Source organism: Rana temporaria, chromosome 1 (genome assembly GCF_905171775.1).
Source record: "Rana temporaria chromosome 1, aRanTem1.1, whole genome shotgun sequence".
NCBI classification, from domain to species: domain Eukaryota; kingdom Metazoa; phylum Chordata; class Amphibia; order Anura; family Ranidae; genus Rana; species Rana temporaria.
Window position 1 is genome coordinate 442,527,100 of NC_053489.1, and position 16,716 is coordinate 442,543,815.

General features: G+C 45.8%; 1 protein-coding gene across 1 annotated transcript in view; it reads right to left on the minus strand.

Moving 5' to 3' along the window:
- Positions 1 to 1,884: 1,884 nt before the first annotated feature.
- Positions 1,885 to 16,716, minus strand: part of KLHL8 (kelch like family member 8) — a 115,500-nt gene continuing 100,668 nt past the window's right edge. The window contains exons 9-10 of the mRNA XM_040326715.1: positions 8,830 to 9,031; positions 1,885 to 2,519 (exon numbers count right to left, since the gene is read on the minus strand). Of these exons, the coding sequence (XP_040182649.1) occupies positions 2,396 to 2,519; positions 8,830 to 9,031 (326 nt within the window). The 3' untranslated portion in view covers positions 1,885 to 2,395. The remainder of the gene's footprint in view (positions 2,520 to 8,829; positions 9,032 to 16,716) is intronic.

Below are 16,716 nucleotides of genomic sequence, written 5' to 3' on the forward strand. Positions count from 1 at the left end.
AGTGTCTATACGCGGCGGGGATACAGCTATTCAAACAAAAGCTGTTGTTTGAATAGCTGTATTCGGCGGGGATACAGCTATTCAAACAAAAGCTGTTGTTAGGGAGCTGCGGTGGCTCAACGCGATTGGCACTGCGCTGACAAGCCATTCACCTCTGCAGCTAGGGGTTCGGATCCCGGTCTCAGCTACATGTGAATTGAGTTTGGTGGTCTCAGCCCGGCTCCCAGTGGGTGTGCTATGCGAGGTAAGCCTGCGCTTAGTACGCCCACCCCCCTCCCACAAAAACCACCACACTTACACGCACTCGAAATTGGGTTAACATGCACGCACTTTGACCACGCGGTCTCTAAAAAGAGAGGCGAAGGACTAACGGGGCTGGTTGAGCGGGCTAGATCCTCTCACTCCCTTATAGGGAGTCCCTCTGCCCCGTTGGGCTTCAAAGCGGAGCAGGTAGGGCGGGCTGTGTGGGAGGACCCCCTCACACACCCACCATTGCCACCCAGGGCATGGAGAAAGGTGGCAGATTGCCTCTGGGGGAGGCCTGCCTACTCCCAACTCCTGCAGTCCGGCTCCTCTCTCGAGTACACGCACAAAATACACTTTAAAAAAAAAAAAAAAAAAAAAAAAAAAAAAAAGCTGTTCCCCGCACGCTGATTAACGGCGGCACGTGCGGCATCAAGGTATGGGGGACATGGCTGGAATGTGGAGTACATGGCTGCATTATGTGGGGGACATGGCTGGAATGTGGAGTACATGGCTGCATTATGTGGGGGACATGGCTGGAATGTGGAGTACATGGCTGCATTATGTGGGGGACATGGCTGGAATGTGGAGTATATGGCTGCATTATGTGGGGGACATGGCTGGAATGTGGAGTACATGGCTGCATTATGTGGAGGACATGGCTGCATTATGTGGGGGACATGGCTGCATTATGTGGGGGACATGGCTGGAATATGTGGGGGACATGGCTGGAATATGTGGGGGACATGGCTGCAATATGTGGGGGACATGGCTGCAATATGTGGGGGACATGGCTGCAATATGTGGGGGACATGGCTGCAATATGTGGGGGGACATTGCTGCATTTGGGGACACATTTAAAAAAAGTATCGGTATTCGGTATCGGCGAGTACATAAAACAAAGTATCGGTACTTGTACTCAGTCCTAAAAAAGTGGTATCGGGACAACCCTAGTTTTTTGCATTAATTATTAGCGAGTTTTAAAGCTATTGGATAACTAAGAGTCACTATTAGCTGAGTGGTTGGTAATTTCTGCTATACGATTAAAATGTTTTATAGTAGCACCAAACCGTGATGAAGGCTAAAGCTGGCCATACAAGAAGAAAAAATGTGGAAGAAGGAAGGCACTGATCCACCAAAAATTTCCAAATGTCTTTTTGACAGAAGAAGTCGATCAAGCGCTCAACTTCTGTTGAGTGCAGACTGGCACACACTGATCGAAATTCGAACAGTCCCTCCTGAACCAATTTAATTTCAATCAGTGCATGGCCAGTTCAAGACTGCATTCACATTTCTGCTCATTATCACTTCTCATCATACATGTTAACACCCAGCGTATACTGTATATGTTCAATGGCACCCCATTGCCAAGGCACACCTGTTCATTTCTGCAAGTGTTGCCTTGTGGTGTACTCAAAATAAGACAGGTACATATTCTGCCCAAATTACACTTAAATGCCACTTGAGTTGCCTTGTCTAAAAAGGTCAAACTGCAGGCCCCAAGCATAAGAACCAGATCAAATTTGTGACACAACCGTTGAATATTTTTGAATCCAAAGAAATATGGCCTTGAGAAGGAACAGTAACATTTGTGTACATATGGTTGCAATATAAGATCTACATTGTGACACTGCTCACAAAAATTTATAAAGACAACTTTAATTTTAGAATCATTTTGTAAATCTAACATCACTACTAGTGTAATGCCATTCCACAGTGAACAAAAATATTTAATAAATAGACTTCTATATTTACACATGTTTAAATTTCAAAACGATGCATATTATTTACACAGGACACAAAAATATATTTCTCAGAAAATGTGCAGATTTGTATGCAAATACCATTTGGCACTTCAACAAAATAACTTACTAGGTGAAAAATGTGCTAAACCTAGGCATACGTATCAAGACTTTGAAAAGGAATACAGTTAAAAGGTGTTGCCAAGTTACTACACGTAGCAGACACAAACTGTCACAAAAGCACAAGTGTAGCTTCAGTGCAACCTTCATTTCATCACATTGTGCCAAACCCAAAGTACATTTCTATACTTTATATCGGTCTGCCGTCACTCAGGTCTAATTGCCTGGAGCAGCGATTTAAAAGAATCCAAAGAGATCAGTTATTAAATGTTAATTCCAATCTGAGTGTTTTACATGCAGTCCACCACATTGCTTGAACCATGACCAATGTCCCGGATCTGAGTACATAGACAGGAACAGACAGACACTCCTGCACCAGCCCTGCAGTGAGCCACAGAGCCAACCAGCTCCCACCTATTGACAAAAAACGAAGAGTTACTAAAAGAACATGCACTATCAGGACAACAAGCAATTTGGTGAAATATGCAATACTAGGGATGTTGTCAGTTATGAGAAAACGCACAATGTTTAAAGGCTAATTTTACCCCCCCCCCCCCTTATCTCTTCTAAATTCCGGGTCCCCTATGTATCAATATACAATTACTGTAGTTTTGCAGAAATAACAAAGCTTTCCATTTATTCCACACACTCACCTCAGTGTCCTCATAGCAGATTAAAAAAACTTCTCCATTACTTCTGCCTGACTTCCTGGACATTGACTTTTGATCATGACACAGGGAAGAGTTAAACAGCTGAACTCATAAGCACACACCCAGCACCATCTACCCACCTATGTACCACCCACTTCCAGGTGCATGTTTTTAAAATGAAATGCAATCAGTGATCACTGTTCTCACTAAATACACAGCCAATTTTTTTTTCTACCTTAAACTTTTATCTTGCATAGATGAGTGATCAGATAACAGCTTATGTGGATAGAGCTTTAGTATTAAAAACAGAAGTATGTCTTGGGTTCTGTAACGTTCACCATACACTATACAATATGTTCAATCTATGCCTGATTGGATACAATCCGAATGGATCGATAGGTGGGTCCTTCTATTCCATAGTTTTGGTAAATCTAAAGGAAATTGTACAGAGATTGTATAATCAATTTGCATAGTGTATGGCCAACTTCATACAAGTACAGGCAGTCCCCGGATTACAAACAAGGTTCTGTAGGTTTGTTCTTAAGTTGAATCTGTTTGTAAGTCGGAACAGGTACATTTTTTAAGTGTAGCTCCAGCCAAAAAAACGCTTTTTGGATGGTATAGGGAAGGGTTAACATCCCTGTAATGTTTGTTTTGCTGTCTGTGCCCCTGTTCAGAATATTTCACCTCACTTCCTGTCCCAATGACAATTGGATTTTGAAAAATGTGGGTTGTTGTGGAAACATGGACTGGTGATAAAGCGTCAGTGGAGGTACCCTTTTCCCATAATAACTCTTACATGAGTGAATTTCCCTTCCTAGGATAGATTTCCTCTCACTTCCTGTTGCCTCCCTCCGTTTGTAAGTAGGAGTCGTTTGTAAGTCGAATGTTTGTAACTAGAGGACTGCCTGTATATAGCAGGGAGTGGACGGACAAACTCAGCTGTCAATCCCCTTCACATCTCAATATGCCCTCACAGCTGGAACTCACATGCCCTTATCCATTTTTTTCTTTTTGGGTGTTGGAACATTTTCACTTGTAACGCATAGGGCAGACCATTCACTTAAATGGGCTGCCCTACAAGCAACAAATGCTCCAAAGAAGCTCCATAATTTTTTTTTTTTTTTTGCAGCGCATTTGTGAAATGCAAGGCTAAGTGGCCATTTTCTGTGCAGTTTGCCATGCATTTGGAAACACACAGATGTGAATAGAGCATTATTGTTCTTGTGTAAACAAACACATTTCACTTACAGGTCCCATTCGCATCTAGTATAGTGGGAGTACACATATTTTGCCTAGTTTTTCCTGTGACACGCATAGGGAAGACCATTGATTTCACATGTGTTAACAGCACATGAAATGCAGAAGCAAACACACATTTTGCCATGTGAAAAAAACAATGGCCGCGCTGCAAAATGCAGGCGTCATATAATGTTCGTGGTCTGTGCTCCCCTAACAAACGTAACAGGTTGTGGTTGGAAGGGATGCTTTGTATTTCTGAAAGGCACTATCGTGGGCCAGATGTACACATTTGCCAAACTGTATGCCCCAAATTCCCAACAGCTCTCATTTATAGACTTGGTCTTAGACACACTGGCAGATGTCTGTGAGGGTAGACTTATCCTGGATGGGGATTTTTAACGTTGGTCCTGACCCTTCTTTAGATACATACTAAAGTCGCTCGACACACTCCTATGCCTTTTTGAGGCATTTTCACAGACCCCTTCAGAGCCACACTTAGGTTGACTGCTGGAGGGCATTGCATGCCTTAGAGAGGGACTAAAGCTACTATTTTAATGTACACGGGGTATACACTAGAATAGATCTCCTGCTGGTTGACCAAGGAACCCTTGACAAGTTAGTAGTCTTTACTATTGACCAAATTACTATCTCTGACCACACCATGTGACCCTTTCGCTCCCGCTGCCTCATGAGGCGACCAGAGTGTGGTCCTGGAAATTAAATGAGAACCTTTTGGATGACCTATGAGTGGTTTTGTATTTTACACAAAACGCTAATGGAGAAGTCAGTGAGGGTATTCCATGGGAAGGCCACAAGGCTGTAGCGAGAGGGGGCCCCAATCGCTTGGGGAACCAAACTAAAGGAGACAGACGGACTTCCAGAGTGTCCTCCGGGCTTTGCAACAGGCAAAGTTGTGCCATAAACAAACATCAGACTCAGAAGTGCTGCACTGTTTGATGGAATTACATGTGTTTTTTTTCTCCAAACTGTTGGATCGAAAAATTACCCGATGGCACTGTGTGGCCACTCATGTCCATAAGCTGCACTCTCCGTCGAGTGCGGTGGTACAGCAAACTTCTAAAATCACTTTGCGGTTTTGCGATTATTACACAGCCTTGTAAAGGCTGGATTCCGCCTCCTGTCCTGCAGAGTTTGTGCTAAAGCGGTCCCGTATTGAGACCCATCTATCCTCGGTAGGGCTCCCTAATTTATCCACTGAACAGCAATCCGCACTGGAACTTCCCATTTCTATGACGGAATTGCTGGCCACCGCAAGGTCTCTCCCTGAAGGGAAAAGCCCAGGACCGGATGGCTTTACAAAGGCTTACTATGTAAAGTTCTTTGATCGGCTTCAAGCCCCTATGTACACTGCAGAGTGCATGAGCATCATGGGAAATGTAGTTCCAAAATATCTGGGGTGCCAAGGTTCGCCATCACTGGCAGATAGACAAGTGTCCAATTTTCAGATTAATTACGTCAAGTCTGAGATTCTGCCGGTCACCATTCCCTCGGCTCTGGCTTCCTCCCTGAAGGGATCTTTTCCTTTCTCATGGGCATCACCCTCCATGCGTTACCTAGGTATCCAACTCGCCGATTGTCTAGGTTCCCTGTATGAACATAATTATGTCCCTCTACTCAGTCTTGGGATAGGGCAACCTTCACGTGGGTCGAATGTACAAACATTCTCAAGATGACAGTATTGCCCTGCATACTATTTCTCCTGCAGATACCTGTGCCCCTACCTCTGCACTTCTTTGCAGAACTACACAGCCTTTTCATTGGGTTTGTGTGGGGGCTAAGAGACCACAACTTGCTATGACTTTGCTCCAGAGATCCAAACAGGCTGGGTGACTGGAAATACCTAATGTATTACAATATTATCAGGCGGCCGCATTACAATGAATTCTTAATTTGAGGTTCCATTCCTCCTCTAAGCTATGGGTTTCCCTGGAAAAGACCATAGAGGGTAGACAACTGACGTATGTGCCATGGGTTCCTCGGGAGGACAGGAGTTTCTCAGATTGGGTGTCCCCACTGACTTCTCATGCTCTGAAGGTGTGGAATGGATTGAATGGGCATTTTGCACTGGCGCCTCCAACGCCTCCGTTGGCGTGGCACCGGTCGGCGGTTAACCTTGGTTTCCCTCTGGGAAGAGGGAACCTGGGCAAGCGACGGGGTTCTTAGTTTGGCACGTTTTGTAGAGGATCACACATTGGGCACCATCAGGGAACCATATGACAGCTTCCCCTTTGATTTCTGAAGGCATCGTAATTGGCTGCTTTCGTCAATACAAGACACAAAAACTCACAGATTAGGACTATTCTCACTGAATTTGAAAGCCTATGGGCGCCCAATGACCCCCTGCCCCACATGATCTCAACCCTCTATAAGACGCTAGATGCAGCTAAACCTAGCCCCAAGCCATTTTTTTTGAGAGAATAGGAGCGTGACCTCCAGAATGATTTTACAGATGAACAGTTATATCATCTGTACCCCCTGACACACTCTAGTGCAGTAGACTCCAAAACACAGGAGAATAACTACAAACTGTTATCAAGGTGGTATAGGGTACCTTTGTCTATAACTCAAATTTATCCCTCTGTCTCGGACCTGTGTTGGAGAGGATGTGGGCAGAAGGTAACATTCCTACATATATAGTGGGAATGTCCAATTTTTACAGTTTTGGTCATTCATTAGTAGGCACATATCTGAAGGCCTCAGTATAGATATTCCTGCTCCACCAAAACATATTCTGGATCACATCCCACCCATCCCTGTTTCTCCCTATAAACATAGTGCTCTCCCTCACATACTCAATACTGCAAAATTCCCCATACCAGTACATTGGAAAAGCCCACACATCCCAAGCAAGCAGGACTGCTTGTGGAAGATGATGAAGGCGGAGGAGTGGCTCGCTACCTATAAAAGGTACGCGAGAACTATTTCGCGCTATTTGGGCGGCCTGGAGGGATCACGTGCATGGCTCGGCTCCTGTCTCGTCTAGCCTAGACGTTGCATTACTGGCACTGGTAGACCTGGCCTTTAAATGACTTGTCCAAGCAGAAATATCTGGCTGTGTGGTACATGTGACAACAATCTCCCATATTCTTCATATGTCTGGGGTATGGGGTAGAGTGGCACGGGGTCTTTCCTTACGAAGAAAAACATCCAAGTCCGGCTAAATTTTGAAGTCTCACAAAAGCATGTGGAAAAAATGTGTTATGGTCTGATGAAACCAATGTTAAACGTTTTAGCCATAATATCAAAAGACATGTTTGGTGCAAAAACACCACTGCACATCACCAAAAGAACACCATACCCACATTGAAGCATGGTGGTGGCAGTATCGTGCGTTGGGGCTGTTATTCTTCAGCTGAAACAGGGGCCTTAGTGAAGGTAGAGGGAATTATGAACAGTTCCAAATGCCAGTCAATATTGGCACAAAACGTTCTGGCTTCTGCTAGAAAGCTGAACATGAAGAGGAACTTCAACTTTTAGCATAAAAACGACCCAAAGCATTCATCCAAAACGAGGAATGGCTTCACCAGAAAATAATTGAAGTTTTGGAATGGCCCAGCCAGAGCCCAGACCTGAATCAGATTGTAAATCTGTGGGGAGATCTGAAGAGGGCTGTGCCAAGGAGATGCCCTGGCACAATGCCACAAAGTATCCCGCTCACAATATGCCAAACAGCACAGAGACAAACCTCAAACCTTCTGGCACAAAGTCATTTGGTGTGATGAGACCAAAATTGAGCTTTTTGGCCACAACCATAAACACTACATTTGGTCAATAAGCCCTATGATGAAAGGTACGGAGGTGGATCGCTGATGTTTTGGGGATGAAAATTTGCATTCATCAGCCAATAAGCTGCGCATGGGACGTACTTTGACATTCCAACATGACAATGATCCAAAACACAAGGCCAAGTCGACCTGTCATTATAGCAGAATAAAATTAAGGCTCTGGAGTCGCCATCTCAGTCTCCTGACCTCAATAACATTGAGCCACTTCTGAGGAGATCTCAAACATGCTGCTCATGCAAGACAGCCCAAAAATTTAAAGGAATTAGAGGCTTTTTGCCAGGAGGAATGGGCAGCTTTACCATCTGAAAAGATAAACAGCCTCAACCACAAATACCACAAAAGACTCCAAGCTGTCATTGATGTTAAAGGGGGTGATACACAGTATTAAGAACTGGGGTGTGTAAACTGTTTTTTTTTTTTTGTAAACTTTTGATCAGGGTCATTTGGGTAGTTTCTGTTGCCATTATGATTTAAAAAGAGTAAACAGTTGATTAGTGTTTGGCTGAAGCCATTTACTATCGTCCATGAGTGAAAGAAAAGTTTTTGTGTTATTCATATTCTATGAAAAATGGCCAAGAAATCATAAATTCTGCCAGGGTATGTAAACTTATGAGCACAACTGTATGTATGTGTGTGTGTGTGTATATATATATATATATATTATATATAAAATCTATGTATCGCTTTGTATTTAGTGAGAACGGTGATTACTGATTGATTGCATTTCATTTAAAAAACATGCACCTAGAGGTGGGTGGTGGGTAGGAGGGTAGATGATTAGATGCAGGGACAAGATGAACTTGGTCTTTAACCACTTCATATTCCATGTATAGTCATCTGACATATGACCAGAGCCCAGGCAGCTCACTCTGCTGCATATGCAAACTGGTAAGAACATTTAAAGACCTTTACTCTACCTGGATGTCACAGTAAAATGTGGTGCCTGGTTTTGTCAAATCCTAGTGCTAGCAATGGAAAATTTCAAAATTTTTAAAAATAGTCTCAATTACAATCATCCACAATCACCTGTTCATAATTGGGTCATAGCACTCCACAGTGTTCAGATATGCATTTCCATTATGACCTCCAACTGCATATATTTTTCCCATCAGTGCTGCTATGCCGACCCCTCCTCTCGGTGTAGTGAGTTCTGCAACATACTCCCATCTGTTGGTATGAGGATCATATTTCTCTACAGAACTCAGAGGGGCATTGTCATCAAATCCACCTTCAGGAAACATTATACATGGTGAATACGTTACTGCACACAGATCATACTTAGACGCTTAGACGCTCACTTCACAGTGGGCATTTGGCGCCTAATTAAGCTCAAAAATCAATCAATCATACATCTTCACACACACACAAAAAAGAACGGGGATACATTAACGTAAATCGACCAATTGGGTTCTTTTCTTAAATTGGATTTTGTACGTTTGCCCACTGACAAAGAAACTACCAGTCTCTAATTTTGGTAGATTTATTTTAACAGTGAGAGACAGAACAAAAATATCCAGAAAAACGCATTTAAAAAAAGTTATAAATTGATTTGCATTTTAACCACTTCAGGCCCGGGCCAATTCTGACACTTCGTTTCTACATGTAAAGATCATATTTTGTTTGCTATTTTTTGCTAGAAAATTACATAGAACCCCCAAACACTATATCATTTTTTTTAGCAGAGACCCTAGAGAATACAATGGCGGTCATTGCAACTTTTAATCTCGTACAGTATTTGCGTAGCAATTTTTCAAGCAAGTTTTTTTAGAAATGCTTTAGAAATGCATGTTCCATGCTTTAAAAAAAACAAAAAACAGTAAAGTTAGCCCAATTTTTTTGTATAATGTGAAAGATGAAGTTAAGCAGAGTAAATAGATACCTAACATGTCACGCTTCAAAATTGCACACGCTCGTGGAATAACGCCAAACTTCGGTACTTAAAAATCTCCATAGGCGACGCTTTAATTTTTTTTACTGGTTACATGTTTGGAGTTACAGAGGAGGTCTAGGGCTAGAATTATTTCTCTCGCTCTAACGTTTGCAGCGATACCTCACATGTGTGGTTTTAACACCATTTTCATATGTGGGCGGGTCTTGTATATGTGTTCGCTTCTGCGTGCGAGCACACGGGAAAAGTGGGGACTTTAAAAAAAATTATGTTTTATTGTCATTGTTAATTTTACTTATTTTTTTTACATTTTGACACTTTAAAAAATAAATAAAAAATTTGATCACTTTTATTCCTATTACAAGGAATGTAAACATCCCTTGTAATAGGAATATGCATGACAAGACCTCTTTACAGTGAGATATGGGGTCAATAAGACCCCACATCTCAACTCTAGGCTGGGAAGGCAAAAAAACAAAAACAAACGATCACCGCTTCACAGCCAAAGCGGCGCTGTTTTTTTGAATGCAGAGGCCGGGCGTGACGTCATAACATCGCGCCAGGCCTCAGACGATCAAAGACTTCGGCGACCATCTGGTCTGCCGGAAATCTCCGTGATCTGCATCCGGGGGCCGGCGGTTCCTGTCACCGGAGGGCGGCGGGAGATGTCCCCTTTCGCCGCCCGTAGGAACGATCAAGCAGTGGAACAGCCGCTATGATCGTTCATATGGTGTAGGGAATCGCCGGCTGAAAATGCCGATATCTGAATGATGCCTGTAACTTCACAAAGTACCACAAAGCCCAGGATGTCATATGACGTCCTCTGGGCGCCAAGTGGTTAGTGAGTGAAATATATTTGCCCCCCCTCACAAAACATGACTTAGACTTGGTGGCAAAACCCTTGTTGGCAATCACAGGAGGTCGGACGTTTCTTGTAGTTGGCCACCAGGTTTGCACACATCTCAGGAGGGATTTTTACCACTCCTCTTTGCGGATCCTCTCCAAGTCATTAAGGTTTTGAGGTGGACATTTGGTAACTCGAACCTTCAGCTCCCTCCACATATTTTCTATGGGATATGGTCTGGAGACTGGCCGGGCCACTCCAGGACCATAATGTGCTTCTTCTTGAGCTATTCCTTTGTTTCCTTGGCCGTATGTTTTGGGTCATTGTCATGCTGGAATACCCATCCACGTCCCATTTCCAATGCCCTGGCTGAGGGAAGGAGGTCAATACCCAAGATTTGATGGTACATGGTCCCGTTTATCGTCCCTTTGATGCAGTAAAGTTGTGCTGTCCCCTTAGCAGAAACCCCCCCCCCCCCAAAGCATAATGTTTCTGCCTCCAGGTTTGACGGTGTGGATGGTGTTCTTGGGGCGAGTTGAGTTGATGCCAAAGAGCTCAATTTTGGACTCATCAGCCCACAACACTTTCACCCAGTTCTCCTCTGAATCATTCAGATGCTCATTTGCAAACTTCAGGCTGGGCCTGTACATGTGCTTTCTTGAGCAGCGGGATCTTGCGCGTGCTGCAGGATTTCAGTCCTTCATGGTGTAGTGTGTTACCAATTGTTTTCTTGGTGACTATGGTCCCAGCTGCCTTGAGATCACTGACAAGATTCTCCCGTGTAGTTCTGGGTCAATTCCTCACCATTCTCATGATCATTGAAAATCCATGAAGTGAGAGCTTGCATTGAGCCCCAGTTATTTTGTGTTTCTTCCATGTGCAAATATTCGCACCAACTGTTGTCACCCTCTCACCAAGCTGCTTGGCGATGTTCTTGTAGCCTACTCCAGCCTTGTGTAGGTCTGGAATCTTGTCCCCGACATCCTTGAACATCTTTGGTCTTGGCCATGGTGGAGAGATTGGAATCTGATTGATTGCTTCTGTGGATAGGCATCTTTTATACAGGTAACAAGCAGGGATTAGAAACACTCCCATTAAGAGTGCTCCTAATTTCCAATCATTATCTGTATAGAAGACACCTGGAAGCCAGTAATCTTGCTGATTGATAGGGGATCAAATACTTATTTCACTTATTAAAATGCAAAGCAATTTCTAACTTTTTTGAAATGCGTTTTTCTGTATATTTTTGTTGTTATTCTATCTTTCACTTTAAAAATAAACCTCCTCAACCGAGCTACCCATACTAGTAGGGAGAGGGGGAATGCTGACCCGGGAGTGTCGAGGATATCCCCCACCCTTGGGAGAAGGATTCGTTCCTAATGTTAGAGAATGCATAAGGGACGGGGATTTGAGGCGGCTCGTGACTTGGGCCGGGGCTGGGAGGGGGGGTAATACGTTATGAGATCTGCGAGCCACGCACATGTTGGGAGGAAGGGAACGGTCTGTTGGATAGATGGCTCGGGGTGGAGGGAGATACTGGCAGTTTGAGAACGTGGTATAGGGAGAGGAGGGGACACGAGGTGATCCGGATGTGCGGTCTGGTAACTGGTTGTTCCCGGACCCGCTCATCTCTGAGATTGCTGGCGGGTAAAGTGGGATTTAATGCTCAACACGCTCCGTTTTACACGGCTCTTATTATTTCTGTTCATACTTTATGCTGAAAGAATCGGTTTTTTCTTTCCTCTTATTTTCACTAAACCAATACTGTACTACCATTGATTGCATTACTGTTACTGTTACTGTAGACCAACAATTGACTAGGCCGTGGGGGATGGATGGAGCCGGGAGCTCGCGCCACCGGCTTTGTCTATCCACCGACCCACATAGGACTGCGCTCATACGCCAGTTTAGCACTGGTGAGCGTGCTAGCTGTTTAAAGCTATATTAGTTTTCTCCCAGACCACACCATCTGGTGCTGGCCACTTTTCTATTTTCTCCCCTATTCTTTCCTCGCTCCCCATCTGGGGACACACCCAACCCGGTGAACCACTACACCCGAACTACTCAACCCAAGCACCGCCCCCCCCTCCCCTGCCCGCGGACATGGACACCCTGACAGTATTCTCACTAAACGCCAAAGGCCTGAACACACCCGAAAAACGCAAGATACTGCTACATGACATCCGAGCACAGAAGGCAGACATTGTCTTCATACAGGAGACACATTTTAGGGAAGATAAACTACCTATACTGAAAAGCAGACACTACCCCACGGTATATCACTCCTCCTATACGGAGGCGAAATCCAGAGGTGTCTCGGTCCTTATAGCGGCCGGAGTACCCTGGACACTGAGTGAGGTAAAAAGGGACCCTGAGGGACGCTTTTTGTTCATAAAGGGACAGATAGGCACATCAGTGATCACTTTAGCTAACCTGTACGCCCCGAATGAACACCAGGTAGACTTCCTGACCAAACAACTTAAGGTCCGGACACGTTTTACCGCTGGACATCTGATTATAGGGGGAGACCTCAACATGCCTCTATCACCACAAGATGACACGTCCTCGGGTTTATCCTCCATGACTGCTAAGGCGCGTAGTAGAGCACAGGCAGCGCTTCATCAATCCCAGTTGGTGGACGCGTGGCGGTTGTTCCACCCAGGTGAAAAAGACTTCACCTTCTTTTCCAGGCCACACCAAGTCTATTCCCGAATCGATTATTTCCTAGTGCCACATAGGAACCTGGGTGCAGTTAGAGGGGTCACCATAGGCCCAATTACATGGTCGGACCATGCTCCGATCACATTGATCTACGCCCTGACGGATCATTATTCCGAAAGGAGACACCCATGGCGCCTGAATGAGTCCTTACTACAAGACCCTGACATCATAGCAGATGTAACGAAAGAAATGACCAACTACTTCACAGACAACACCACCCCCGACAGCAGACCAGAAGTAGTATGGGAGGCCCATAAGGCGGTTGTGCGCGGCGTCCTTATTAAGCACGGTGCTAGGAAGAAAAAATTAAGGACAGAACAACTAAATAACCTACTATCTAAATTACAAACACTAGAGAAGCAACATAAACAAACCCCCACGGAACAGCGAGGAGTAGAGCTAGACACAGTACGTAGACAGATTACAGATGTCCTGACATACAAGGCAAAGGCCGCGCTCCAAATCTGTAGACATAAAGTCTATGAGGCGGGGAATAAGTGCGGGAAGATGCTGGCGAGATCCCTACGATCCCAGGCCGGAGCGTCCTATATTCCACACATAGCTGACCGTGAAGGCCAGAAAACATCACTACCACAATCTATCTCCGAGGTATTCAGAGAATACTATGGAACCCTGTACAACCTACCCTCGAAGCGCCGGGACACCGACATAGCCGCGATGCGCGACTACTTATCCTCGTCAGACATGCCGACACTACCCATAGACACCAGAGACCAACTAGAGGAACCCATTACCCTTCCTGAACTACAGTCGGCTCTGAGCAATACCAAACCAGGCAAAGCTCCGGGACCAGACGGGCTGACCGTGACTTACTATAAGACGTTCCTCCAAACTCTGGGACCTAAGATGGTATCACTGTTTAACATGCTGGGTGCTGGCGGGAAGCTTCATGTCTCCACACTGGAAGCACAGATAGCGGTCATACCTAAAGAAGGGAAGGACCCAGGTCAGTGTGGTAGCTACCGACCTATCTCGTTGCTAAACGTAGACCTCAAGCTCCTCACCAAAATCCTGGCATGTAGGATTCAAAATCACCTCCCGAACCTGATCCACTTAGATCAGGTGGGCTTTGTCCCCTCTAGAGAGGCGAGGGACAACACTGCCAAAGTCCTGAACCTTGTCCACAGAGTAAGCACCACCAAAACACCGTGCGTCTTCATTAGCACCGACGCCGAAAAGGCGTTCGATCGCGTAAATTGGCAATTTATGTTTCAGACGCTATCGCATATCGGATTGGGCAGTAAGATGCTCAGTTGGATAGAGGCGACATATACTGCTCCATCCGCTAGGGTTAGAGCCAATGGGGTCCTGTCCGGACCGTTCCAAATAAGAAATGGAACACGACAGGGTTGCCCCCTGTCGCCGCTGCTGTTTGCCCTTACGCTAGAACCCTTCCTACGTCGTGTTAGGCATAACCCGACCATCTCCGGAGTTAAACTGGGAAGGGGAGAGTACAAGGTGTCCGCCTACGCGGATGACCTGCTCTTCTCCTTAGTTGATCCAATGGTGTCCCTCCCTAGTCTCATGCGAGAGTTTGAATACATATGGACAAATATCTAACCTTAAGATCAACATGGGCAAGTCGGTGGCGATGGGAGTGGGAATCCCGGACTCATGTTTGACGCGACTCCGCGGCAGCACTAAACTACAGTGGACAGACACAGCCCTCCACTACCTCGGCACACACATTCCCCCGACCCTCGCCCAAACGTTCCGTCTAAACTTTCCGCCACTACTAAAAGCTGTCCAAAAACTACTAGACCAATGGACCACCGGCCTTCACTCCTGGTTCGGGAGATGCAACATACTAAAAATGTCCATACTGCCAAAATTCACATACCTTCTCCAAGCCCTCCCCGTACATATACCAGCAGATTATTTCAAACAAATCCAGAATGTATTTAGGGCCTTTCTGTGGGCCGGAAAACACCCCCGGATACGCAGATCGGTGCTAACTATGCCCAAGATATACGGGGGGATGGCCATGCCTGACATCCGGGAGTACTACCATGCTGCCCATCTCAATCGCCTCATTGACTGGAGTCGACACAGGGACATAAAACTGTGGCCTCACATTGAACAAGCCCAGAGCGAGACTCCACTGCAGACAGCCCCGTGGTGCCTCGCGGCACTCCCCAGACTGGTACGCGACCATCCGCTGATAGGCACCACGATTAAGGTGTGTGCTAAACTATTAACCAGAACGGGACCGACACAAGGAGTTTCACCCTTATACCCGGTGCTGGGCAACCCAAACTTTCAGCCAGGGTTGAGAGATGGGAGTTTCCAACACTTGAGGGACCAGGGAATGTATAGGGCCTCCCACTTTAGCGTGACCGGCCGCTGGAGGACTCTGACAGAACTGACAGACCCGACTGGACACTATAGCCTAAATTTCCTGGCAGCAACTCAGCTTCATCACTTTCTTCGCTCCTTGCCACTCCCCGACACAAGGATGCAAACACTGACACCTCTGGAGGAGCTGTGCTCGGGCACTGATGCCCTACCGCATGCCCTGTCCATCTTATATACCACGCTCTTGACGCCACCAGACGGCTACCTAATCCCATGCATAGTCAAATGGGAACACGACCTACGCTGCTCATTCTCGACAAAACGGAAACAAAACATATTAACCTTTACCCATAAATCTTCCATCTGCACAAAAGTGCAGGAAACGAACTATAAAATCATGACACGCTGGTACCGCACTCCAGCCCTCCTCAGTAAGCTATACCAGACAACGTCCGAACTGTGCTGGCGCTGCCAGAGCGAAACGGGTACGTTACTACATATTTTTTGGTCCTGCCCAAAGCTGAAACCCTTCTGGTCAGAGGTCAAAAAGATCTCCCAGACGTTTACGGAGCGACAGCTCCCTGACGACCCAGCCCTCTATCTACTACACGCTACTGACATCCCGACCCGAGTGTATAAGAAGTCGATTCTCAGACACCTCTTTGACGCCGCCAAGGCCTGCATTCCACTCTGCTGGAAGTCCCCCGAACCACCGACCGTGGCAATGTGGCTACGTAAGGTGGACGACATTGGAAGGTTGGAAGATCTGACCCTATCAAACCAAGACAGACAGGAATCCTACAAAAATACATGGCAACTATGGAACGTACACAAATACTCAGACGAGGGACAATCCCTCAGAGGCCTACCGCCCTAGGGCTGTATGCGGCTAACAGCAGCCCCAGCCTGAACGGAGCGGAGGACGAGGACCCAAACCCAATATAGATGATTCTGCAAGACAAACGGGCCCGGAGATGCGGGTGTCCATGCCCGCGGGCCCCCCCCCCTCCTTTTCTCTTTCTTCTTTCCCTTCTCTTTCTTTTTCTACTCTCATTCCCATACTACCCTCGGGCGCTGGTGCAGTCCACCAGCCCCCCCCTTTTTTTTTTTTCTTCTACCTCTAACTACTATTTCTTAGAAAACA